Source organism: Bos javanicus, chromosome 10 (assembly GCF_032452875.1).
Source record: "Bos javanicus breed banteng chromosome 10, ARS-OSU_banteng_1.0, whole genome shotgun sequence".
Taxonomy (NCBI): domain Eukaryota; kingdom Metazoa; phylum Chordata; class Mammalia; order Artiodactyla; family Bovidae; genus Bos; species Bos javanicus.
The window spans coordinates 67,536,573-67,561,662 of NC_083877.1; the positions used below are offsets into that span (position 1 = coordinate 67,536,573).

The 25,090-nt window shown below is 37.5% G+C and overlaps 1 protein-coding gene across 17 annotated transcripts in view; it reads left to right on the forward strand.

Moving 5' to 3' along the window:
* The window catches only part of KTN1 (kinectin 1), a 112,785-nt gene that overhangs the window by 12,119 nt on the left and 75,576 nt on the right, over nt 1-25,090 (forward strand). For all 17 annotated transcript variants that reach the window (XM_061428970.1, XM_061428968.1, XM_061428973.1 and 14 more), the window contains 3 exons: nt 17,377-17,929; nt 21,041-21,178; nt 22,548-22,718. In XM_061428970.1, the coding sequence (XP_061284954.1) occupies nt 17,407-17,929; nt 21,041-21,178; nt 22,548-22,718 (832 nt within the window). In that variant the 5' untranslated portion in view covers nt 17,377-17,406. The remainder of the gene's footprint in view (nt 1-17,376; nt 17,930-21,040; nt 21,179-22,547; nt 22,719-25,090) is intronic.

Sequence of the window (25,090 nt, forward strand, 5' to 3'; positions counted from 1 at the left end):
GAGTTATTAGTATTATGTGCTGTCCACACCTTGCTTTTAGAGTCATAGGTAAATATTGTGTAAGAGCATTAAGGTATGAATGGTTGTCTAGTAAACTTTGAAGTCTTCACTCTCCCCCAACCCCCATATGAAGTTAAAAATTTGTAAACATTTCAGTGATACCATTGTTTGCATGTGGTTTTCTGAAGTTATTAAGGACATTTGTTGTGAAGTAGTCTGGTTAGTTATTTTCTTAAAGTTGCAACTGTTTGTGCTTGATATTTTATGGTTATATTGTAGTGCACTGTGAATGTAGACCTATTTCTCTGTATCCAGCTTGGAGTATACATACAATCTGAGGATTCAGATCTTTTTCAGTTTTGGAACATTCTCGGCTCTTTAAATATGTTAATAACTCTCCAGTACTTCTCTTACTTGTTACTTACTTCAATTACTTCTCAAATTTCTTCTCTTTTGGTTGACCTATGTTAGAGTCTGTTAGTTTATCCTCTGTGTATTTTAATTGTTCTTTCAGTTTTTTTTCTCTTTATTTTTCTATGCCTTGTACTAGGGTAGCAATTTATGTTTTTCTTCTGCTTCTGTCCATTAAGAGTTTATTCTGTCTGTTGAGCCTACATGGCAGTATTTACAATTTTCATTTCTTAGATTTGGAGTTGCTTTTTCATATACACCTGCCTGTTTCATTTGTCTCAGTTTTTGTTTTATAATCTTTTTGCTATTTTGTAAAAAGATTCCTTTATCACTCTGACAGCTTCAACATGCTCAAATTTAAAAATCTTTGTCAGACTGTTACATAAACTAATACCATCTGGTGTGAATTCATGTTTTTATTGATTTTTGTTTCCTCCCCACATTATTAAATTTCTTCCTGTGTTTTGGTTTATTTATTTATTGAGTACATTTTGAGTGGAGTTTTTTTTTTTTTTTTAAACCTTTTTTCCATCCCCCACCTCAAAATTATTATTTTTTTAACTGTTTCTACCTGGCTTACTCTTCATCTAGTTGCAAGCTAGGTTTGTTCTGAAGCAGTTAAAAAGAGAAAGCAAGGTGGATAGAAGTGTTTCTAAGATGAAATCATATACTGAGAAAGAGGGAGGTAAGGGTGTGTGTGTATGTGTAGAGAGATCTCATGTTTAGGGGAGTATTGAATGAAATCTAAAACGACAGTTTCCTATGATGGAGAGGAATATAGAGTAGAAGAGCACAGAAAAATCTATGGGTCAAAGCAAGCAGCTCAGTTGTGTCCAACTCTTTGTGACCCCATGGACTGTAGGCTGGTAGGCTCCTCTGTCTGTGGGATTCTCCAGGCAAGAATACTAGAGTGGGTTGCCATTTCCTTCTCCAGGGAATCTTCCCAAGCCAGGGATCAAACCTGAGTCTCCTGCATTGCAGGCAAATTCTTTACCATCTGAGCCACGAGGGAAGCCTAAGAAGAGCACAGGGGTACAGTTTATGCTCTGAATTTCCCTTTTGCTTCATACTTGATTCTGGAACCATGTATATATTTTATATAATTATTAAAAAATTTCTAGAGGAAAGGAAATCCTCTTACACTGTTGGTGGGAATGTAAGTTACTGCAGGCACTGTGGAAAAGAATATGGAGGTTCCTCAGAAAACTGAAAATAGGATTACCGTGTGACCCAGCAGTCGCCCTTCTGGGCATATATCCAGGCAAACTTATAATTCAAGAAGATACATGCACCTGTATGCTCATAGCAGCAGTATTCACAACAGCTAAGACATGGGAACAATCTAAATGTCCACCAACAGAAGAATGGATAAAGAAGATGTGGTACATATATATAGTAGAGTACTACTCAGCCATAAAACAGAATGCATTAATGCCATTTGCAGCAACATGGATGCAACGAGAGACTGTCTTAATACTAAGTGAAGTAGCTTACATGTGGAATCTGAAATATGACACAAATGAACCTATCTATGAAATAGAAACAGAATCAGGGACGCAGAGAGTAGATTGGTGGTTTCCAAAGGGGAGGGACTTCCCTGGTGGCTCAGAGGGTAAAGAATCTGCCTGCAGTGTGGGAGACCCAGGTTTAATCCCTGGATTGGAAAGATCCCCTGGAGAAGGGAATGGCAACCCAGTCCAGTATTCTTGCCTGGAGAATCCCATGGACAGAGGAGCCTGGAGGGCTACAGTCCATGGGGTCACAAAGAGTTGGACACAGCTAACACACACACACACACACACACACACACACGTGGGAGGGCTGGGAGAGGGTTTGATTGGGAGTTTGGGATTAGAAGCTATGAACTGATGTGTATGGAATGGATAAACAACAAGGTCCTACTGCATAGTGCAGGAAGCTATGTTCAGTATCTTCTGATAGCCCATATGGAATCTAAGAATATGAAAGAGAATGTGTATATATATTGAGTCACTTTGCTGTACAGCAGTAATTAACACAACGTTGTAATTCAGTTATACTTCAATGTAAAAACTAAAATTAAAAAAGGGGACAATTTGAATATCAGTAAAGACAATAACTAATGAATTGAAGCTAGTCAATTGTATGTTTAATCTTCAAGTTCGTAATGCTAAAAATTTTAAAAAAGTTGCTGTTGGGCTAACATTATTTTAACAATTTTGCTAAGTAAAGAAAAATAAGCATTTATCCTACTTTTCTTATATGAATTGTATCTCAGGGTAGCCAAATAGGTCATAAGAGAAGTTTTTTTCTGTAGATGTATTCTAGGTAAGAAAGAAAGAGGGGATGGACTTAGAATATCACCATTTTGCATCTCCTGATGAATAATGTCTAGGCAAAGATCTCCAGTAGTTGGTAACATCATGGAGACATTGAGGGACTTCCCTGGTGTTCCAGTGGCTGAGATTCTGAGCTCCCAACGCAAGGGACCCAGGTTCTATCCCTGGTCAGGGAGCTAGATCCCATGTGCCACAACTAAGAGTTCTCTTGCTGTAACTAAAGACCCCACATGCTTAACAAAAAGAATGAAGTTCCCGGATGCCACAACTAAGACCTGGTGCAGCCAAATAAATAAACTTTTGGAAATGTGCCACGCTGTCTGTGCCTTAGTCTTGCACTGAGGTCATAATCCTAAATCTGATCTAGCCTTTAAATTTAACTACCAATTTATAGGAAATAGAAAAGACAAAAACAAAAACTTGTTAGCACTGTGGGGATTCCATCGACAAAATTCATACTGAGAATCTCTACAAGAAAACTACCTGGTTTTTCCAACCCCCAATTCTCGGATTACAAGAAACTGAATAATAGATAAAGGGATGACAAATGAAAGGAGACAAGAAATAAACATCATTCAATACAGAATAACTGAAAAAATATTTACACAGCAGTTGGGGAGATGTGAATACTGGCTTGATATTTGATATTAAGGGATTATTTTTAATTTCAAATTTGCTGTGAGGCTGGATTTTTGCCCTTTTTCCTCTCCAGGCTTAGGGCTTCTATAAAGCTATAGCACTGTTACCATAGGTTTTAAGTCTGATTCTTTTTCTTAGATACGCTCCCCTCACCTCCCCCTGAAGCTGCCCCCTGCCTCTCTCATAGACTCTCTAAGACTGACAGGTGGGTCTGAGCCTAGCTCCCATCAACTCTGCTTTTGCCCTGGATCTTGGTGCACATGAGATTTTGTGTGCAGCCTTTAAGAATGAAGTTTTTAGTTTCCTCCAGTCCCAGGGGGCTCCTGCAGTTAAGCTCTATTGGTCTTCAAAGCCAAGGCCTCTGGATGGCTCATCTACCTACTGCCAGAACCTTGACATAGGGCTAAGAACTCTTAACTCCTCTGGGAGAACCTTTGCAATACAGTTATTTTCCAGTTTGTGGGTTGCCCACCCAGAACATTATGGGATTTGATTGTATCATAACTCCGCTCCTCCTACCGATCTCGCTGTAGTTCCTTCTCTGTGCCTTTGGACTGGAGCCCACCAGGCTCCTCTGTCCATGGAATTTTCCAGAAAAGAATACTGGAGTGGGTAGCCATTCCTTTTTACAGGGGATCTTCCTGACCCAGGGATCAAACCCGGGTCTCCTGTATTGGCAGCAGATTCTTTACTGTCTGAGCCACCAGGGAAGAAGCCCTTACGTCTTTAGTTATAGAAAATCTTTGTGGGTAGTTTCCAGTTTTTTTCATTGATGGTTGTTCTACAGGTAGTTGTGAATTTGGTGTGCTCATGAGGGTAGGTGAATTTAGGGTCTTTCTACTCCACCATTTTGGCTGTTCTATAAAATCTTTTTTTTTAAATTTGATTAAAGAAAAACATGTTTGTTTTTGTTTGTCTTGAGTCTTTCTTGTGACACGTGGGTCTTTTTTTCCTTATGTGGGCTCTTTATTGCAGCTTTTGGGCTTCTCTCTAGTTGTGGCACATGGGCTGTAGAGTGCAGCGGTCTAGTTGTGGCATGAGGGTTCCAGAGTTCGTGGGCTCTGTAGTTGTGGCGTGTGGGCTCTCCGGCTGTGGCCTGAGGGCTCACTAGTGGTGATGTGAGGGTTTAGTTGCCCCGTGACGTGTAGGGCCTTAGTTCCCCATCAGAGATTGAACCTGTGTTCCCTGCCTTAGAAGGTGGCTTCCTGACCACTGAACCACCAGGGAAGCCCCATCTCTTATAAAGTCTTAATGAAAGCTTTTTGTGTAACCGTTGGGTGGTAGGCGAAGGAGGCAAGCTCTCTCTTTTCCTTGTGTGAAGTATGGACATTTCTTTTCCTTTAGTTTACCCTTTGCTGACTTGGAGTGTATAATGTATATAGTCACTCAGTTGTGTCTGACTCTTTGGGACTCTGTGGACTATTGGGAGCCCACCAGGCTCCTCTCTCCATGGGATTTTCCAGGCAAAAATACTGGAGAGGGTTGCCATTTGCTGACTTGGACCCCTTAAAAAGTCCCAGTTTTATGTACCTGTCTCATTTCTACTTCCCCAACTTATAGCCTTGTGTTTCCTGTGATAATCTTGAGTGGCCATTAATACTTTCAGTTCCTATATCATATTTCCTCTCTCCCAGGATTTCCCTTAATTTCCAGAAAACATGTCTATTTCAAAACAAAGCAACTTCCGTAACGTTTAATTGAAAGAGTTTTCACTTCCAATTTAAGAAATAGAGTCCTTAAATTAGCTTTAAAATCACGGTTTAATTTATAATTTAAAAATACAGTGAATTCAGTTTAAGCTTAAATTATATTATGAAAATAATATACGCACAGCGGAAACAATGTAAACATTCTGAAAGATTTAAGATGAAAAGTTACCAGACACGTACCCAGAAGTCACCATAGAGTTAATGGCTTCTGTTGTGTCCTTTCAGGAGCTCTCTAAGCATGTATGGGCATGACTGTGTTACTTAAAAGGGAATTTTCTCTGTATGTAGTAGTGATAGTCGCTCAGTTGTGTCCTATGGACTGTGCCTACCAGACTCCTCCGTCTGTGGAATTCTCCAGGCAAGAATACTGGAGTGGGTTGCCATTTCCTTCTCCAGGGGATCTTCCCCACCCAGGGATCAAAACCTGGGTCTCCTGCATTTCAGGCAGATTCTTTACCATCTGAGCCTTGTGCAACTTGCTTTTTATGTATACTTGGTTTATTTACAATATTTTTGAATGTCTTGCCACTTTACATGTGAAGCCCTACTGTAAGGTTATTTAATCATTTCCCTAATGTTGGACATACGGTTCTTTCTAATTTTAAAGTTGCTTTACTAACAGTGAACACTCTTTTTAGTGTGTCTTTGTATTTGTGTGATTACAATAAACTACCAGAGAAGGAGTTTTCTCTGTTGAAGAGTATGCACTATTCTTATATCTGTCTAGGAGATTGCATTAGTTATAACCAAGTTAGCACTACCTGAGAATACTGGTTTACATACTTCCTAGTTCATGTCAAATTTTGTAAATACAGTTTTATTGAGGTATAAGAGGTATAATTGACACACAATGAACTGCATGTATTTAAGTGTACAATATGATAAATTTTGACATGTGTACACTGATGAAACCATCACCACAATCAGGATGGTGTACATATGCATCATCTCCAAAATTTCCTCATTCCTGTTTGGTAATCCCTCATTCCCACATGTTCCTTCCCTGCCAATTTAAGGTGGAAAAGGTAACATTGTTTTAATTTGCATTTCTTTAATATGAGTGAGGTTGCAATAAAATATATATATATTTGTTGGATATCTTTTTCCCCTCTAGGAATCTTGTAAAGGTGTCCTTTAACCTTTCTGTCTTGTGTTCATCTTTTTCTCACATTTTTTGCTGATGTTTGTAAGTTAAGGCTACCAGACCTTTGTCTTTTTTGAGTTTAGTCCCTTATTTTTTCATAAAATCTTTACAGTGTTTTCTGGGTCAGTTTTTTCCATTTTTTCCTTGATGGCTCTGAGTATTACATGAGACATAGGGGGAAAAAACCTTTTACAAACAAAATTATTTTACATGAAAAGAAATACATTTGTCTTCTGATTTTTCATGGTTTAATTTTTTAACCTTTAAAAGTTTGGTCCATAAATAATTTAGTTAGGGGCTTTAATTTTTCCCCAAATTGGCTACCATTTATGCTGATACTATTTATTAAATCATAGATTTACTTATTGATTGGAAATGGCTCTCTGATATTATAGTAAAATTTTCTCACGTATTTGGGGCTTTTTATATTACATTTATTTGGCAGTTTTTGGGCAAGAGGTAAACATTCTTGTTTCCTAGTGAAGTTTTCCAATAGTTCCCTTGGAGTTTTTTGAATAGTATTTGACATTCTTATCTTGTCATTTACATTTCATGTTTAGTTTGTGAAATGATATTAAGTATTATGTCTTTTTGGGAAATAGGCAAGAATAAATATATTATTTTATCATTTTAGTACCCTCATTGATGAGTGACCGAAGGCGATGAACTTTAGCTTAACACTTTTTAACTTCCCTGGTGCTCAGACGGTAAAGAATCTGTCTGCAGTGCAGAAGACCTGGTTTCAATCCCTAGGTTGGTAAGATCCCCTGGAAAAGGGAATGGCTACCCACTCCAGGATTTTTGCCTGGAGAATTCCAGGACAGAGGAGCCTGGCATGTTATAGTCCATGGCATCACAGAGTCAGACGTGAGTGAGTGACAAACGCTGTCACTTTAACACCCTGGCAAAACTTTCCTAAAGGATGATAGGGTTTGAAGTATGTTTTCTGTTTGTTGATAAATTTCATCAATACCATGCATCAGTTATTAGGAATGCCTTGTGGTAGTGGAATTGGACACAGTTGATGAGGTTTAGGGCAGTTAGAGGGCCACAAGGAGAAGTTACGGGAGGAAGATTGTGGATCAAAACTAGGAAGAATATTCTAATGTCTTTATAGAAGGAACTTATGGGAGGTGTTTATTCCTAATAAGCATAAAATCACTGACCATTCAGCTGGGATGTAGTTGACTTAGATGGCCTCTTCCAACCTAGAGATCTTGTGAAGTAGATTTTAAGACTGTAGATTTTAGGGGAAGGAAGTCTTCTGTATATGGTGTAACTGTGTTACAGATACATCAGTGGTATGAATTTCATGTTCTAATGTTAATTTTTTGAACAATTTTGATGATTTATAATCATCTTTAGAAACTGATTTTATGTATTGATTTGAAATACTAATTATTTAAATGTATTATTAAGTTTCTGGTAGTAAAGCTTTTAATTTGTATAACTTAAGTTAGCTTTCTTTACAGAATAAACTTAACCAGGTTATTTCCTGTGGATATGTTTTAAAATGAACAGTGTCTTTTCCTGAGAAAATGGACTAGTTCGGGCTTGATGGATAAGCAAAAATCTGAAGGACTGGCATAACTCTCAGAAGCTACCAGCTATGCAGATCCATTTCAGTTTTTTGGAGAAGCTGTTCAAACTGATTTATCTAGTCTTGTATTAAAGGGAAAACAATGAATGGTTAAAAGAGAACCAATAGAAGTTTCATGTGTTGTGACATGATACCTAATGGAGAAATTGAATTTCATCACTCATCTCTGGCTTTAGTTGGATTTGTTTCAGATTGGGGTAGCAGTACTCTAGATTGGGTATTGCTGAAATAATTTAAGGGATGTGTTAATAAGGTGTGAGTCATAGAAATAAGTATGTGTTGCAGTATACAAGGAGAAATTGCACCTCAGCTTTAAGATTCCAGTGTAGTCTGTTAGGTTAATTTTAGGAAGTTGTAAATGGAGTTCCCATGTTAGGCAACTCAGTGTTTGCTTTGTTAAAGTATTTTATCTTTTGATTGGTTTGAATCTTTTCCTCTTGTTGTAAAAGATAATTGTATACTTGTATTATGGACCCTGGGGCGGTTATAATTTTGTTGTAGTGACAAACTAGAGAATAGAAATTTAGATAAGTTTTTGTATTTTGATGGCCTTTTCAGGAATTGATTAATTTGTTTTTTTTTATTGGTTTGTAGAATCAAGTTTTAAAAAAATTTTATTGTAGATTTAATACACTTGTAAACTTTTAAACTTTTTCAGCTATGCAATATATAAGATGAATTCACTTATTTTCTTGTGTTTTCTTGAAGTACTTTATACATTTTTTTAAGTTGTCTGGATGTCTTTATTTGATCTGAATGATCAAGCCTTTCCTCTACTGATTTGAAATAATTTACAATAAACTAAATTAAAAAAATCAGTTTGGATCTATTTTAGATTTTGAGTTCTATTATTCTCTCTTCATTTATCTTCGTTGCACTGCAATATATTATGTTTCTATAATTGCTAGACTATTATGCCCTGTCCCATAGAATTCTGTGAACATGTACATAAAAATAAATGCTCTAGGATTTTAGGAAGAGGAGAACTATCTGTAGGCATGGTGCTTGAGCTGGAAGAGTAGATCTCATTGACACTCAGGTTCGGTTTTTATACCCTGTTTTAGTTTTTAAAGTTGTGTCTCTTTTGTTTGGTTCTGTTGGGTCTCTGTTGCTGCGCGTTGGCTCGCTCTAGCTGCGCAGGGCTGGACTCCTCTCTGGCCGCTCTCTTGTTGTGGAGCATGGGTTCCAGGGCGTGTGGGTTTCAGTATTGTGGTGCCAGCCTCAGTTTCCCCATAGCATGTGGAATCTTCCTGGGCCAGGGATTGAACTTGTGTTCGTTCCCTGCATTAGCAGGCGGATTCTTAACCGCTGGACCACCGGGCAAGTCCTATGCTCTGTTTTGGATGCTCTGTAGGTACTTAACCTCATGCGAAGAGTTGACTCATTGGAAAAGACTCTGATGCTGGGAGGGGTTGGGGGCAAGAGGAGAAGGGGACGACAGAGGATGAGATGGCTGGATGGCATCACTGACTTGTTGGACGTGAGTCTGAGTGAACTCGGGGAGTTGGTGATAGACAGGGAGGCCTGGTGTGCTGCGATTCATGGGGTCGCAAAGAGTCAGACACGACTGAGTGACTGATCTGATCTGAGGTACTTAATCAGCTAGATCATAGATTCATTTAAAGTCAGTGAATCTATTTGTCCAGTACCGATAAACATCTTGTGTTCTCCATTCCAGGTTTTAAATTTAAGTGGAGAATAAAGTGAGCAAAATTTATAAATAAAATATTAGCCATATAATAATTAAAATGTATTTTATAGGACCGACAGTGCCCCCTTTTTTACCCTTACTCTGAACTAATAACTTTCCCATTTCATTAAGAAAATAGTAGCATCAGGAGGATAATTTACACAGACTTATACACTGTATCGACCTCCTTGCCTGGGCCTATATATTCCCTAGATGTCTGTGCTTCCATCTAAGGCCAGTCTCTTTAGTTGCACACCAAATTCTTTCCCTCTTGCCATTTGAAAACGTTGTCCCTCACCCCTCTCTCTCCTGCCTCATCAGACTTTCCCCTTCTACTGGATCATCTTGATCAGTGTATTAACATGCTGTAATTTCTTCTGCCTATACAAACCAAATTCCCAACCTCATATTCCCCTCCAGCTTCCATTGCACTTTTCTTTATTACTTCATAGGAAATCTCCAGAGTCGTCTCATCTGCTGGAGTTCTCACTTTTCACTTCTTTTCAGTCAGGTTTTGATGATCACCACTCTATTGTTTTGGTCCAAGTTACCACTAATGTCTCTGTTGCTAAAATCCAGTAGTCAGTTTCTAGTTTTCATTGTACTTTATTTACTAACACCATTTAACAAAGTTGATTCATCTCTCCTTCTTGATATATTTTATTCATTTAGCAACCAGAGTGACATTCTCCTAATTTTCTTTTTATTTTATTCTCAATTGTTCAGGGGCTCTGTCTTGAGACCTGGGCTCTGTTTATCCTCATTCCCTTGGTGATTTTTTTCTCTAAGCCATGGTCCTTCCAATTCTTTGTCCTCTGCCCCTTTCAAATGATCTCTTCAACCTCATCTTTTACTACATTTCCTCTTGTACATTATACTTGTCTTTATTGTTCTTGCTCAAATGTGTCAGGTGTGTTCCTGTCTCATGTACTGTATATAAGTTGTATGTAAATTGTGTAACAGTGTTACACTTAATGGATGATAAAATAACTATACAAAGTGAATTAATAGACTGTTGTGGAAGATGGTAGTTGAAAAGATACTTTCATTGTAATGATTTGAGCTATGTTTTGAGGGATAAGCGAAGATTTGATAAAAGGAACAAGGCAAAACTTTTTGGGTTTGATACTAGAAAGGAGGGGCAATTGGACTTTGTAGAAAGTCATTCCTTTTGGTTTCCCGATTTAGAGTCTGCTGTGGCTTTTTACTGCTAGTTTTGTCTACTTAGTTGACTGCTAACCTTCCGTATCTGGTTATAGTTTATATTTCTCAAAATCATATCTAGAACTCCCAGACAAAAACTTACTCCTGTATTCTTGAACTTGACATGTGATTTCATAGTTTACAGATTTCTTCCAAGCTGGAAGCATTGGTGTTGTCTTAGATTCCTTCCTAACTTTCACCATCCTCTAATCTCCATTGACTTAATTCACCCTATCAGATCTATTTAGCCTATTGAAATAGTCATTTTAATTGGTTTCCTTGCACTTGTGTTAACCTATCCATTGGATTTTAAATTTTGATTGTAACTTATTTGTAGAAGTCCTAATTGATTCATATCTACCTAATTACTTTTGATAGTTTCTATTTTTTACTCATTCCCCAGTTTCCTCTTAGTTACTTTATGTGTGTAGGTTATAATCTATATCTACTAATTCAGGTATCTTAAATCTTTAGGGATGTGATTCCTTAGTTTATTTCTGTTGCCTCTTGCTCATGGTGGCTTATCTCGTGTTCTGTCATTTTGTGTTATGGGCTCTTATCTGAATGACAGTATTTGGGAATCTTGAGCTTCCTGGCTTGAGGGAGCAACCCAGCAAAGAAGATGTGCATTCATTTTTGTCACATGCACTATGGGTACCACCAACTTGGGACCGCTTAAATATTTTGTCTTGGCATTTCCAAGATCATGTAAGTAGTTTGGACTTTAGCTCTGTGTAAGAAGAGACCCCTAAAACCAAGTCAGAATTGGGACCAAAAGTCAGGACTCTTGACTTCATTGTAGTGCTTCATTGTACTACTAGACTGTAAATAAGTGGTGGATGACTAAGGATGGTGACAGTATCCCCTTTGAATAAGCATAGATGGGAAGAGGAAAACAGAGAAGAAGCTAGAGGGGTTTTACAGAGTTGTAGAGGAGATGTTCTATGTATGTATGTACACATACATACCTATACTCTAAACATAAAGCAGAAGTGTCTTATAACTTAAACACAAAGGCGTTTTGTGTTTAAAAACTTTGTGTTTAAGTTATAAGACACTTCTGCTTTATGTTTAGAGTATAGGTTAAGATCCTGGGCTATAGGGCCACATTTCTTAAGATTCACATCTATATGTTACTACTTTGAGCTTTGTGGCTTTAGATAAGTTACTTAACCTCAGTGCCTCACTTTCCTTGTTTTTAAAATGGGAATGATAATAAGGTTTTGAGAATTAAATGAGATATTCACAATAGATGCTTAAAGTTCTAGCATAAAGTAATTGCTCAAAAATGTTAATTGCATGTGATAAATAGTAAGAAAATAAGTAAAATGTATTTAAGTTTTAGTTGATTATTAATTTCCTCATTTGGCCTTTAAATATATTTGCCTTCACTATGTGATTTCTTCTAATGCAAACTTATTAACTATTTGGCCCCATGTTGTATAATTAGAGGAAGTCTATTTAAAATTTGGTTCACTTGACAGAGGCATCTCTACTGCCGTTAGCTGTTAATTACATTAAAATTGTGTTCTTTTAAAGTTTAAGGTGTGATTAAGTTAAAAGGTCCTTAATATTACAAAGGGAATGTGATAATATGGAAGAAATTAGCATTGGTGACTTCTGCTGTCATCTCATAGTCTGAGACTCTGCTTGTCTCCATGTTTTTCTATTAATAACTCAACAAATGTACGTTGAATTGCTACTATGGACTTAGATAGTATGGACTTTGATACCTGATTCCTGTCGTCTTGAAAAATGAAAGTGAAGTCGCTCAGTCCTGTCCGACTCTTTGCCACCTCATGGACTGTAGCCCACCAGGCTCCTCCCTCCATGGGATTCTCCAGGCAAGAGTACTGGAGTGGGTTGCCATTTCCTTCTCCAGGGGATCTTCCCGACCCAGGGATCAAATCCCGGTCTCCTGCATTCCAGGCAGACACTTTAAACTCTGAGCCACCAGGGAAGCCCTTCCTATCATCTTGAGTTAAATTAATTCTGTCTCAACTTCTCCTTCCCATTTCTTTCACTTTTAAGTTGGCCACCCCCGCCCTACTACTTCCTTTAAAAATCTTTCTGTCTTTCATCTTTTCCGTGTATTTCTCTGAATTTCATTCCCAGTTCCTTCTTGGCACCTTTCCCCCTGCTTTGTATTACGCTTCTACCTATGGGTATAATGTAAAACTGGAATACAGAATGAAGCAGGGAAAAGACTACTAGAGTTTTGCCAAGAGAATGCACTGGTCATAGTAAACACCCTCTTCTAACAACACAAGAGAGGATTCTACACATGGACATCACCAGATGGTCAATACCAAAATCAGATTGATTATATTCTTTGCAGCCCAAGATGGAGAAGCTCTATACAGTCAGCAAAAACAAGAATGGGAGCTGACTGTAACTCAGATCCTGAACTCCTTATTGCCAAATTCAGACTGAAATTGAAAAAAAGTAGGGAAAACCAGTAGACCATTCAGGTATGACCTAAATCAAATCCCTTACGATTATACAGTGGAAATGAGAAATAGATTTAAGAGACTAGATCTGATAAGAGTTTCTGAAGAACTATGGACTAAGGTTCATGACATTGTACAGAAGACAGGGATCAAGACCATCCCCAAGAAAAAGAAATGCCAAAAAGCAAAATGGCTGTCTGAGGAGGCCTTACAAATAGCTGTGAAAAGAAGAGAAGTGAAAAGCAAAGGAGAAAAGGAAAGATACACCCATTTGAATGCAGAGTTCCAAAGAATAGCAAGGAGAGATGAGAAAGCCTTCCTCAGTGATCAGAACAGAGAAATAGAGGAAGACAATAGAATGGGAACTACTAGAGATCTCTTCAACAAAATCAGAGATACCAAGGGAGCATTTCATGCAAAGATGGGCACAATAAAGGACAGAAATGGTATGGACCTAACAGAAGCAGAAGATATTAAGAAGAGGTGGCAAGAATACGCAGAAGAACCGTACAAAAAAGATCTTCATGACCCAGATAATCACGATGGTGTGATCACTCACCTAGAGCCAGACATCCTGGAATGTGAAGTCAAGTGGGCCTTAGGAAGCATCACTATAAACAAAGCTAGTGGAGGTGATAGAATTCCAGTTGAGCTCTTTCAAATCCTAAAAGATGATGCTGTGAAAGTGCTGCATGCAATATGCCAGCCAATTTGGAAAACTCAGCAGTGGCCACAGGACTGGAAAAGGTCAGTTTTTATTCCAATCCCAAAGAAAGGCAATGCCAAAGAATGCTCAAACTACCGCACAATTGCACTCATCTCACACGCTAGTAAAGTAATGCTCAAAATTCTCCAAGCCAGGCTTCAGCAATATGTGAACTTTCAGATGTCCAAGCTGGTTTTAGAAAAGGCAGAGGAACCAGAGACCAAATTGCCAACATCCGTCGGATCATGGGAAAAGGAAGAGAGTTCCAGATAAACATCTATTTCTGCTTTATTGACTATGTCAAAGCCTTTGACTGTGTGGATCACAATAAACTGTGGAAAATTCTGAAAGAGATGGGAATACCAGACCACCTGACCTGCCTCTTGAGAAATCTCTATGCAGGTCAGGAAGCAACAGTTGGAACTGGACATGGAACCACAGACTGGTTCCAAATAGGAAAAGAAGTACATCAAGCCTGTATATTGTCACCCTGCTTATTTAACTTATATGCATAGTACATCATGCAAAATGCCGGACTGGATGAAGCACAAGCTGGAATCAAGACTGCCAGGAGAAATATCAATAACCTCAGATATGCAGATGACACCACCATTATGGCAGAAAGTTAAGAAGAACTAAAGAGCCTCTTGATGAAAGTGAAAGAGGAGAGTGAAAAAGTTGGCTTAAAGCTCAACATTTAGAAATCTAAGGTCATGGCATCCGGTCCCATCACTTCATGGCAAATAGATGGGGAAACAGTGGAAACAGTCAGTGACTTTGTTTTTTTGGGCTCCAGAATTTCTGCAGATGGTGATTGCAGTCACCATGAAATTAAAAGATGCTTACTCCTTGGAAGGAAAGTTATGACCAACCTAGAAAGCGTATTAAAAATCAGAGACATTACTTTGCCAACAAAGGTCTGTCTAGTCAAGGCTATGGTCTTTCCAGTGCTCATATAGGGATGTCAGAGTTGGACCGTAAAGAAAGCTGAGCACCAAAGACTTGATGGTTTGAGCTGTGGTGTTGCAGAAGGCTCTTAAGAGTCCTTTGGACTGTAAGGAGATCCAACCAGTCCATCCTAAAGGAGATCAGTCCTGAGTGTTCATTGGAAGGACTGATGTTGAAGCTGAAACTGCAATATTTGGCCACCTGATGCGAAGAATTGACTAATTTGAAAAATCCCTGAAGTTGGGAAAGATTGAAGGTGCAAGGAGAAGGGGACAGCAGAGGATGAGATGGTTGGATGGCATCACTGACTCAATGAACATGAGTTTGAGTAAACTCTGGGAGTTGGTGATGGACAGGGAGGCCTGGCATGCTGCAGGCCATGGGGTAGCAAAGAGTCAGACACAACCGGGCGACTGTACTGAACTGAACTGTGGTATATTAATCACTACTGTAGTTCTTATTCATTTTGCCATTTTTAAACAAAGAGTTGAAAACTTTGTGAGTTCTTCTTAAACTAACAAATTTTAAAGTATTAAGACAAGTGAGACTGCACCCATGATTATTGCACAGTTCTTTAATTTACATATTAATCTTAATGACCTATTTATTATACATGAGATATTTTGATCCTGCAAGTAAAATTATGGTTTTGATTATTCAGCATTTAATTGAATTTAGTAGTCTCAGTATTTACAGTTTTAACAGCAATATTTTATTGAGTTGATACTTGTTAATTCAACCCATTCTGATGTTATGTATTTAGTCTCAGCTTTTCTTATTATATGTAATATTGCCCTGAACATCTTTACATATGCTTTTCTTTGTACATGTCTTGGGATAAAGCATCAGGAATATTGGATTAAAGCAATGCAAACATTTTCTTGACTTTAAATTTGCCTTGGTGTTTTGGTTGGACTCCTCCTAGATGCAGAAGGAGAGCTCAAATGAAGGGGCATTGAATTGTATGAAGGGAATCTCCTGAAAATCTAAAGACTGAAATCATGATTCTTCCAGCCTTATATGAGACCTAGAAAAGGGAAGTAGAAAAATCATCAGGAATCTGTGTTTCAGAGTTTCTGTGGTTTCAGAGTTTCTCTGAAGGTTTCAGAGTTCTGTGTTTCAGAGTTTCTCTGAAGGTTTGCTTCTTTATCTGCTTCGTCATAGATTTTGTCTCCTAAGAAAGACTTATGCTGCATGGACTGGAGCTTACTATTCATCAAAGACCTTCTGACTTTGATTTGACATTTTTCCAGCATTTTGGCTACTGCTCAGTGTCTTAGCCTCTTTTCTTTCCTCAGAGCAAAAATCCATAGAGTTCTAACTCATTGTTTTGTCCTTTTTCTCCCCTAACCTAACCCTCAGCCAAATTGAACAGGCTTTGTAGCCTGTGGATGGTAATATTAAACAAAATCCAAACGTAAAACATCTTTTAAAAATAATTTTTGGTTGACCAGTGACAGGCATAATAAAATCTGTCTAATAAAAATTTTTGGATAGTTCATTAATTATTAGAGAAGAACAATTCTATATGTTTCTTTTTAGTATTTTGTTAGCCTGTGATTCACTCTCCCCTTCATCTTGTTAAATCTTTCTCTTAGTAGTCCAGGGTTACATTAATATCCTTTAAATTTTGCTTAAATTGTTGTAATAGGATGGGATTACCAATTTTGTTTTTGAAGTATAACTTTTTTGCAGTAAGAGGAGAAGGCAATGGCACCCCACTCCAGTACTCTTGCCTGGAAAATCCCATGGACGGAGGAGCCTGGTGGGCTGCAGTCCATGGGGTCGCTGAGGGTCGGACATGACTGAGCGACTTCACTTTCACTTTTTACTTTCATGCATTGGAGAAGGAAAGGGCAACCTGCTCCAGTGTTCTTGCCTGGAGAATCCCAGAGACGGGGGAGCCTGGTGCGCTGCCGTCTGTGGGGTCGCACAGAGTCAGACATGACTGAAGCGACTTAGCAACAGCATTACCTTGGAAAAAAATCAAGAGAAGCAGCTTATTTGTAATTTATTTTAGTGCCAAATGACTAACATTTTGATTTTTATTTTATTTCCATATTCTTGATGGATCCCACCATATCATGAGGCAATGGTTAGCTGGAATAAAGGTGCTCACAGCTGAATGAACTCCCTTTATTTTCTTTGCTGTTAAGAGTGTGTACTTTCAATGACTATCTAGAGTGTTAGTAGTTAATGCCTCTTTATTTCCATATATAGTATATTCATAAACATCGTACAATAAGAGAAAAACTAAATACTGATAGTATCAAAGTAGATATTTTGGGAAAAATGAACTTTTTTTCTGTCAGAATCTTTTCACATGCTTGAAAAATAGAAGGATGTCTTACATTCCTAGTTACCAAAAAAAAATTTTTTACAGTATATAGTATATTTGAACTGTAAAGTAATCAAGTATATGATTTAAAAAACTAACCTGTTTAGATTTGTAGATCAGGTTAAATCTGAAGACCTCTTGAAAAAACAGAGGTTTTGTGTGTTTAATTTTTATAAGACTGACCCAGGTTTTTGTTTTTTCTTTTTTCCCCCACATTTAGGTTTTATAGGATCACATTAACAAAGGCACCATGGAGTTTTATGAGTCAACATATTTTATTGTTCTTATTCCTTCAGTGGTTATTACAGTAATTTTCCTCTTCTTCTGGCTTTTCATGAAAGAAACATTATATGATGAAGTTCTTGCAAAACAGAAAAGAGAACAAAAGCTTATTCCTACCAAAACCGATAAAAAGAAGGCGGAAAAGAAAAAGAATAAAAAGAAAGAAATCCAAAATGGAAACCTCCATGAATCCGATTCTGAGAGTGTACCCCGGGACTTTAAATTATCTGATGCCTTGGCTGTAGAAGATGAGCAAGTTGTACCTGTTCCATTGAATGTGGTTGAAAGTCCAACTAGTGTTAGAGAAAGAAAGAAGAAGGAAAAGAAACACAAGCCTGTACTAGAAGAGCAGGTCACCAAAGAAAGTGATGTATCAAAGATTCCATGCAAAAAAGTAGAACCTGTCCCAGTTACTAAACAGCCGACTCCCCCCTCGGAAGCACCTGCTTCAAAGAAGAAACCAGGGCAAAAGAAGTCTAAAAATGGAAGCGGTATTGTAATCTATTAAACTTTATTGCATGGTTTTATTTGTTTTAATAACTTTAATAGAGTTGGAAGTTCAGATACTTTAAGTGTGCACACATGCTAAATATTGAGTTTGAAATCGAGATCATTATCCTTTTCACTATTTGTTTTCATTAAATGCTGCTAGAAAGAGTTAGTATTGATCATAAAACAGCATTTAAAGCTAAATTTCACATTACACATATGGAAAAGGCCTTAAGTGGAAATATATAAAATGTGTTTTACTAAAACCACCAAAGACCTATAAATATCAGTAGTTAGAAGCTTTTACATTTATTTCAACCAATACTTTCTAATCAATGTGATAAGAATTAAAGATGAAAAGAGAAATCAGTTATCATTTTTATCCTTGATTGATTTACTTTGCAAACATTTATCATACGTCTGTTTTGTGTTAGTCACTATATAGGTGCTAAGACTACAGAGGTAAAGAGTGCATTTTCCAGGTAGTCACATGCAAACTGTATATACAAGCCGAAATTCATTATTATAATATAAAAAGTTTAGTATAATGGGCTAGATATGTCTCAGTCAGTATCGGCGTACTAAAGTGGGTCACTTAGAGCATGTAATACCTAAAATTAATCTGAAGTGTTGAATAAATATTAGCTAGTTTTTCTTGGTGAATTGGGTGCTCTAAGGAGAAGGGTTAACAGATGCAAAGGAAAGGACATGAGAAATGGTGTGCTGATAGGTGAAAGTGTGAATTGTTTGCTCTGTGTGAAAGGATTTGTGTTTACCATTAAGTTGTTTTCGTATCTTAACTTGTGGAATATTAAGTTATCGTTATATTGGATTTTAAATATTTACTTGCCAGCTATGTCAAGCATGGTACTAGAGAAATAAGAGTAAAGGGGAGAGGAGGACATGTGAGCCAGTAATGAAATATGACTTACATAAGAAAAGTACGAAGTATAGAGGTAGTACAGAAGCCAAAACAACTGGTACATACGGGACCCGTGGGCCAAAGGCTTTGCAGAGGAGGCAGTGCCTGAACTGGGTTTGCAGAATGACTCAGTTCATTAAGGAGATAGTGGGATTTTATTCCTCATTGGCAGAAGATCATGCATAAAGGAATAAAGGTGCAAGAATGCAGTGTGTTGTTGAACCCTGAAGTGGGAGGTAGGGAATGGTAGGAAACAAAATTGAAAAGGTAATGGAGTGGGTAGATGAGGATGGTTTTTGTGTACAGAGCTAAATAGGTGGGATGTATAATTTGGCCATTGTTGAGGACTTTCAAACAGGTTAGTTTCCATTGACAGATTTACATTTTAGAAAGGTATTTTTGGCAGAACTTGGGAAAAGAAGTTTCATAGGGCAGTGTTTGATGTAGGCAGACTTGTTAGGAGAGTATTGTTTTCCAAAGTTAAGCTGAAGGACTGAACTGTGGTAGTGACAGAAAAAGTAGAAAGGAGATTAGAGGGATCTGCAAAGCAAAAATGACATGGGTAACCTTATTGGATAGGATATGGCAGATAAAAAGGAGAAAGCAGGATTAAAGATGATTTCCAAGTTCTAAGTTAGGTCAGGGTTGGCAAACTGCAACCTGTGAGCCAGATCTGGCCTGTTTCTGGTTTTTTATAGCTCATGAGCCAAGAATGGTTTTTATATTTCAAATAAAAGAAGAGTAATATTGTGTTAAATGTGGAAATGATATGAAATTGAAACCTCTGTGTTGTAAATCAAGTTTTTTTAAATGCAACAACACTCTTGTTAACATCTGTTTGTGGCTGGCTCTCACAAGGCAACAGCAGGTGAATAGTTGTGATAAAGTCTAAATGGCCACAAAACCTTTACTGTCTGTTCAGACCTTTATAGGAAAGGTTAACCAACCTTTTATTGGTAGATGTGGATAGCACTAAGAGGCAATACTGGGGAGAGAGTGGATGTGCATGGAGAGGAGAATGCTCTCAGTTTGTGTTTCTGGTGCCTGTGGTGGCTGTTCACATAGGGAGCAATTCAGGATGCAGTAGGAAAGTTAGGTACAGAGGCGTAAGGCTAGAATACAGATTCAGAAGATTCAACTACTAGCATGCAGGTAGTAGTTGATGTCATGGTTGTAGAGAAGATTATTCAAGGGAGGTATTTAAAATGAGAACACAGCCCTGAAAAATACTAGATATAAGGTATTCAGTAGGAACAGCTTACAAAGAAGACTGCAAAGGAATATTCCAAGTGTAAGAAAAGGATTCTCATGAAAGCTGAATTTTAAATTTTATTTATTTTATTGTGGTAAAATAAGTATATAAAAATTTTACCATTTTAACCATTTTTAAGTGTATAGTCTATGGCATTAAGTACACTCACATTCTTGAACAGTCATCACCACCAGCCATCTCAAGAACTTTTCATCTTTCCCAACTAAAATTCTGTACCCTTTAAGCACTAATTTCCCACTCTTTCCTCCCCCTAGTTCTTGGCAAGCAACATTCTACATTCTGTGTCTATGAATTTGACTGCTCTAGGTACTACATTGTAAGGGAAATCATACAATGATTGTCCTTTTGTGACTGGCTTATTTCACTTAGCCTAATGGAGAGGAGAGAAATTTAAGGAGGTAGAGACCAATAGTTTGAAATGCTGAATAGAAGTTAAATAAGGATTAAGGGATATTATTGATAGAATCAGGCATTTGGGACATTAGGGACCTGAGTAAACTTTTTTGTGAATATAATGAAAGAGATAAAAATCAGGTTGCAATTAGTTGAGAAATGATTGGTAGAAAAGAAAGTACAGACTGTTCTTTTGTCAATATAAGAAGGAAATGGGTGTGGGAGGCTAGGGATTACAGTGGTGGGAAGGGTTTTATTTTTTAAGATAAGAGATTTGACAATGCCTATAAGCTGAGTAGGGTTAGGAGTGGCTGAGAAATGGGATATAAAAGGAGCAAGTACTAGAAATCCTGATGAAGTTAAAGAGCAGTTGTAGCAGAGCAAGAAAGCTAGAATAAGTGAGGGAATTGTATATCAGAGTTTAAAATTTTGGTGGTAAAGCATTCTGGGAAGTATTCATTAATAAATTTTTTTCTGATGTGTTCATTTTTTGCTACTATGATTTTTCATTTATTTTTAATAAAGATGATCAGGATAAAAAGGTGGAATCTCTTACGGCACCTTCAAAAAAGCAAGAATCATTACCTCTGCATCAAGAGACTAAACAAGAAAGTGGATCAGGAAAGAAGAAAGTTTCATCAAAGAAGCAAAAGACTGAAAATGGTGAAACATGTAGATACGTATTTTATAGCTACTAATTCTAGAGAAGTCTACTAGGACAAGGACCCTAGAGACCTCACATGCTCCTTAATTCTCAGCTTAATGTGTATATTAACAACTTTAGTACTAATACAAGTCTAGGGTGCTTTGACAGATGGGCAGGGTATAAGTTTGTGGTGAAAACCTTAATCTGAAATTTAAAAAAGACAAAGCATTTATAAATATTCTCATTCTTAAGTGAGTTTTGAAAATAATGTAAATAGCATAAAAGCTCTATAGAAGAAAAGTTTTCCTGAAATATATGTACTTTTAATATCATGTAAAGATCATACTTGAGAACACTATCTAGATTTATCATTACCCTGCATTCCTAATCATTAAATGTAATGTGCATGTCTATATGAGAAGCATCCAGTTAAAAGTGATGGAGCAATTTTTATTCTCAGTTGTCCACGAGATGTCTTAGCTATGAAATTTATGTAGATTAAATAGTAATTTTTATAATATTGGTCTGTGATAGCAACCTGTGCTAGAAAATTGGAAAGGGAAAAGGTGAAATTCTGTTATTTGCATTAAAATTATGGTATATCAAGCAATCAGGTATAGAAAAAATCATCCCAGTATTTGATAATATCAAGTATTTATTACAGATTTTAAATAAAAGAACTGTATGTGCCTCCAAGTTTTTGTTTTTTTTTTTTAAAGTAGGGCTATAGAGAGATTTCCATATGGGTGTGGAATTTTGTGTCTCTAACCAACAAATATCAGAACGCTACTTAAACTCTTACAGTTCTTCACATTAAAGCTAGAAACTAAGAAAGCGTCCTACCTTCACTTTTAATGTTGTTTTGGAAGTTTTAACTAGTGTAGTATGATGTGCCATGTAAGTTAGAGGTATAACTATTAGAAGATATCTACAAGGAACAATGGCTATTTTTGTATCTAGCAAGTAAAAAAATCAGTTAAGAATTATCAGTTGGAATAAGAGGTCAGTAAAGTACCAACATACATAGAAATTAATAATTTTCCTTGAGCACTAGTTAAATGTGAATGGATTCTTAGTTAAATCAGAAGAAACATGAGATCGAACCAAAACATATAAGAATGTATAAGAAGAAATTTTCAGATATTGTTAGAAGAGATGTGTGATACACTTTAGATAACCTAAGTGATATGTTGTAAAATAATATTGAATGGCTATTTCTTAATTTGAAGAGTGTTTTGACTTGTTAAAAAGGATATATAGGAATTTGAAGCCAAATTGAGCTGGTAATAACTGCATTTATCATGAAACTTAGTTGTGCTTACATGTTATTTTATTACTCCATTATAAAAAGCCTTGTGTGATTATGATTTGTAATTTAACTTGCAGTTTTGGTAGATGAACCCCTTATTCATGCAACAGCTTATATTCCTCTGATGGATAATGCTGATTCAAATCCTGTGGTGGATAAGAGAGAGGTTATTGATCTGATTAAACCTGACCAAGTAGAAGTAATCCAGAAAACAGGGGCTAAAAAACTGAAGATTGAAACTGACAAAGGTAATGTATACAGAGTGCAACAACCTGTTGTATTGAAAAAACATATTTTTGAGTTCTTACGGAATGAGTGCATTTTCTCATAGAATCAATGAATTCCAGAAGGCTAATAGAGTCTTTGTGGTAAAGGATTTATTGGTAGTTTTCTTATCCAGTCCTCTCAGTTTTATAGAGCTGAACATTGGACTTTGACTTTTCTGAAGTCTCGTAGCTGTTTTGCTGTCTGATAATCTCTTCCCTTCTTTTATTGTCTCAGAGTTTTCTGTGTTAATTCACAGAAAACTATTATTTTGGCCCATGTGGCTTGTGGGATCTTAGTTTCCTGACCAGAGACTGAACCTAGAACCATGGCAGAGAAAGTGCTGAGTCTTAACAGCTGGACAGCCAGGGAACTCCCTATTATTATTTTTTTAATAGGGTTTTCTTTTTTTTAAGAGCAGTTTAAGTTCATAGCATGACAGGAGCCGGCATATTGCATATTGAGTGCAGCACTTTTCAGGATCTGGAATAGCTCAACTGGAATTCTATCACTGCCGGTAGCCAGCGTGAGGAACTCCGTCGGCCCATGACAAAGGTCATGAGGAAGGAGGCTCAGCATACGCAAAGGCGGGATCGAGCCTCAGGAGTCCCCCATCTACCCCCAAAACCAGAGTCTGCCTACTTTCTGCTTTGTGCTTTCACCTACACCTCTGACTTTACGGGGGGCTGTACCCCACTACCTCTCTCTGAAAAAAGAGTTAGCTTACAGCTCCAGTTAATAATTCCTGGGTGTGACAGTGTTTAACCTACGAACTCCTTTGGAAATCCTCTAGCCTGCCTGAATAGGTTTTTCTGGCCACATGTGATTGCTCAGAGCCTCCCAACTGTGAGAGGCATGAAATGTTCTAAACTGTCTAAATACAGATTCCTTTGAGCAGTTAAAAGATTGATTAGAAATTGTATTGGTGAAGGGATTTTCACTTGTCAGCCAATGTTTGCTGCTAAATTTCCATATCCCTTACCTGCTGTGTCCCTGGCAGTGTATTGATTAATATAATTGGTGTAAGTAGTAGCTTTAATGTTTGTAACCTGGGACCCTTGAGTTAATTCTTTTTCTTGTTATAGCCCACCACACCTTTGCTCTGTAGGAATGCAACTTTATCTAATGCTTTTGGAGGGTGGCGCTCGACTTACCACCTTTAGAGAAAAATACGTTTTCTGAAGAAAGGGTCTTAAAATGTTAACAGGCCTCCGGGCCAGAATATGATGCAAATCACCTAAGCTTTTGCATATGATAAGTCTGCAGGAAGAAAGCCTAGCTTGCTACATGACTCTACCCCTTCCCCCATTATCCTCTATGGATAACTTAAGGTATAAAAACTACTTTGGAAAATAAAGTGCGGGCCTTGTTCACCGAAACTTGGTCTCACCATGTCGTTCTTTCTCTTACCTTCTGGCTGAATTATTCAGCCTCTTTTCTCCACTGAATTTCCTCACTGAGCTATCCTTATTCTATTCGTCTTTATATCCTTAATTAAAGTATGATTAAGCAGTTGTTTCCTGATCCTCTCCGACGCCGTCCCCGCTTCGAATTCCCTGGATCCACCAGGGCTGGACCCCGGCAATAGCAAAATTGAGTGGAAAGTACAGAGTTCCCATATACCCCTTGTTCCCATATGTGCCCACAACTGCCCTTTTAAACTTATGATATAGCTGAAATATTAGAAGCTCTGGGCTCCTTTGGGTCTAACAGGTGGCTGTTGCTTTTATGGAAACACAGGTGTTGTCTAATATAAGAGCTCTAGGGGAACTGAAGTGAGGTATTTGGTGCATGGATTTTTAAAATGTCAGGATTGCTTTTATGTAGTTTATTTTTGTAAAATAAGACTTTTTGTTAATTGTCTCATTTTTTTGTCTGTAAAGTTTGGCTCATATGTTGTGAGTATTACAGTTAAATAAGAATATTTGTGAACATATTTAGTATAGATACTAGCATACTAGACATTTGAATACTTTTTTTTCCCTTGGCACTTTAATACTCTGCAGTTTGGATGTAAACCCCTATGTATTATATATGTCTGTGTGTGTGCGTGTGCTCTCAGTCACATCTGACTCTTTGCAAGCCCATAGCCTGCCAGGCTCCTCTGTGGAATTTTCCAGGCAAGAATACTGGAACAGGTTGCCATTTCCTCCTCCAGGGGATCTTCTTGACTCAGGGATCAAACCTGAGTCCCTTTTGTCTCCTGCATTGGCAGGTGGATTCTTTACCACTGCACTTGGGGAGCTCGTATACATAATATATGTGGCAAACAACAAGGTCCTACTGTTCAGGAAGCTATGTTCAGTGTCCCATGATAAACCATAATGGAAGAGAATCTAGAAAAGAATCTGTATGT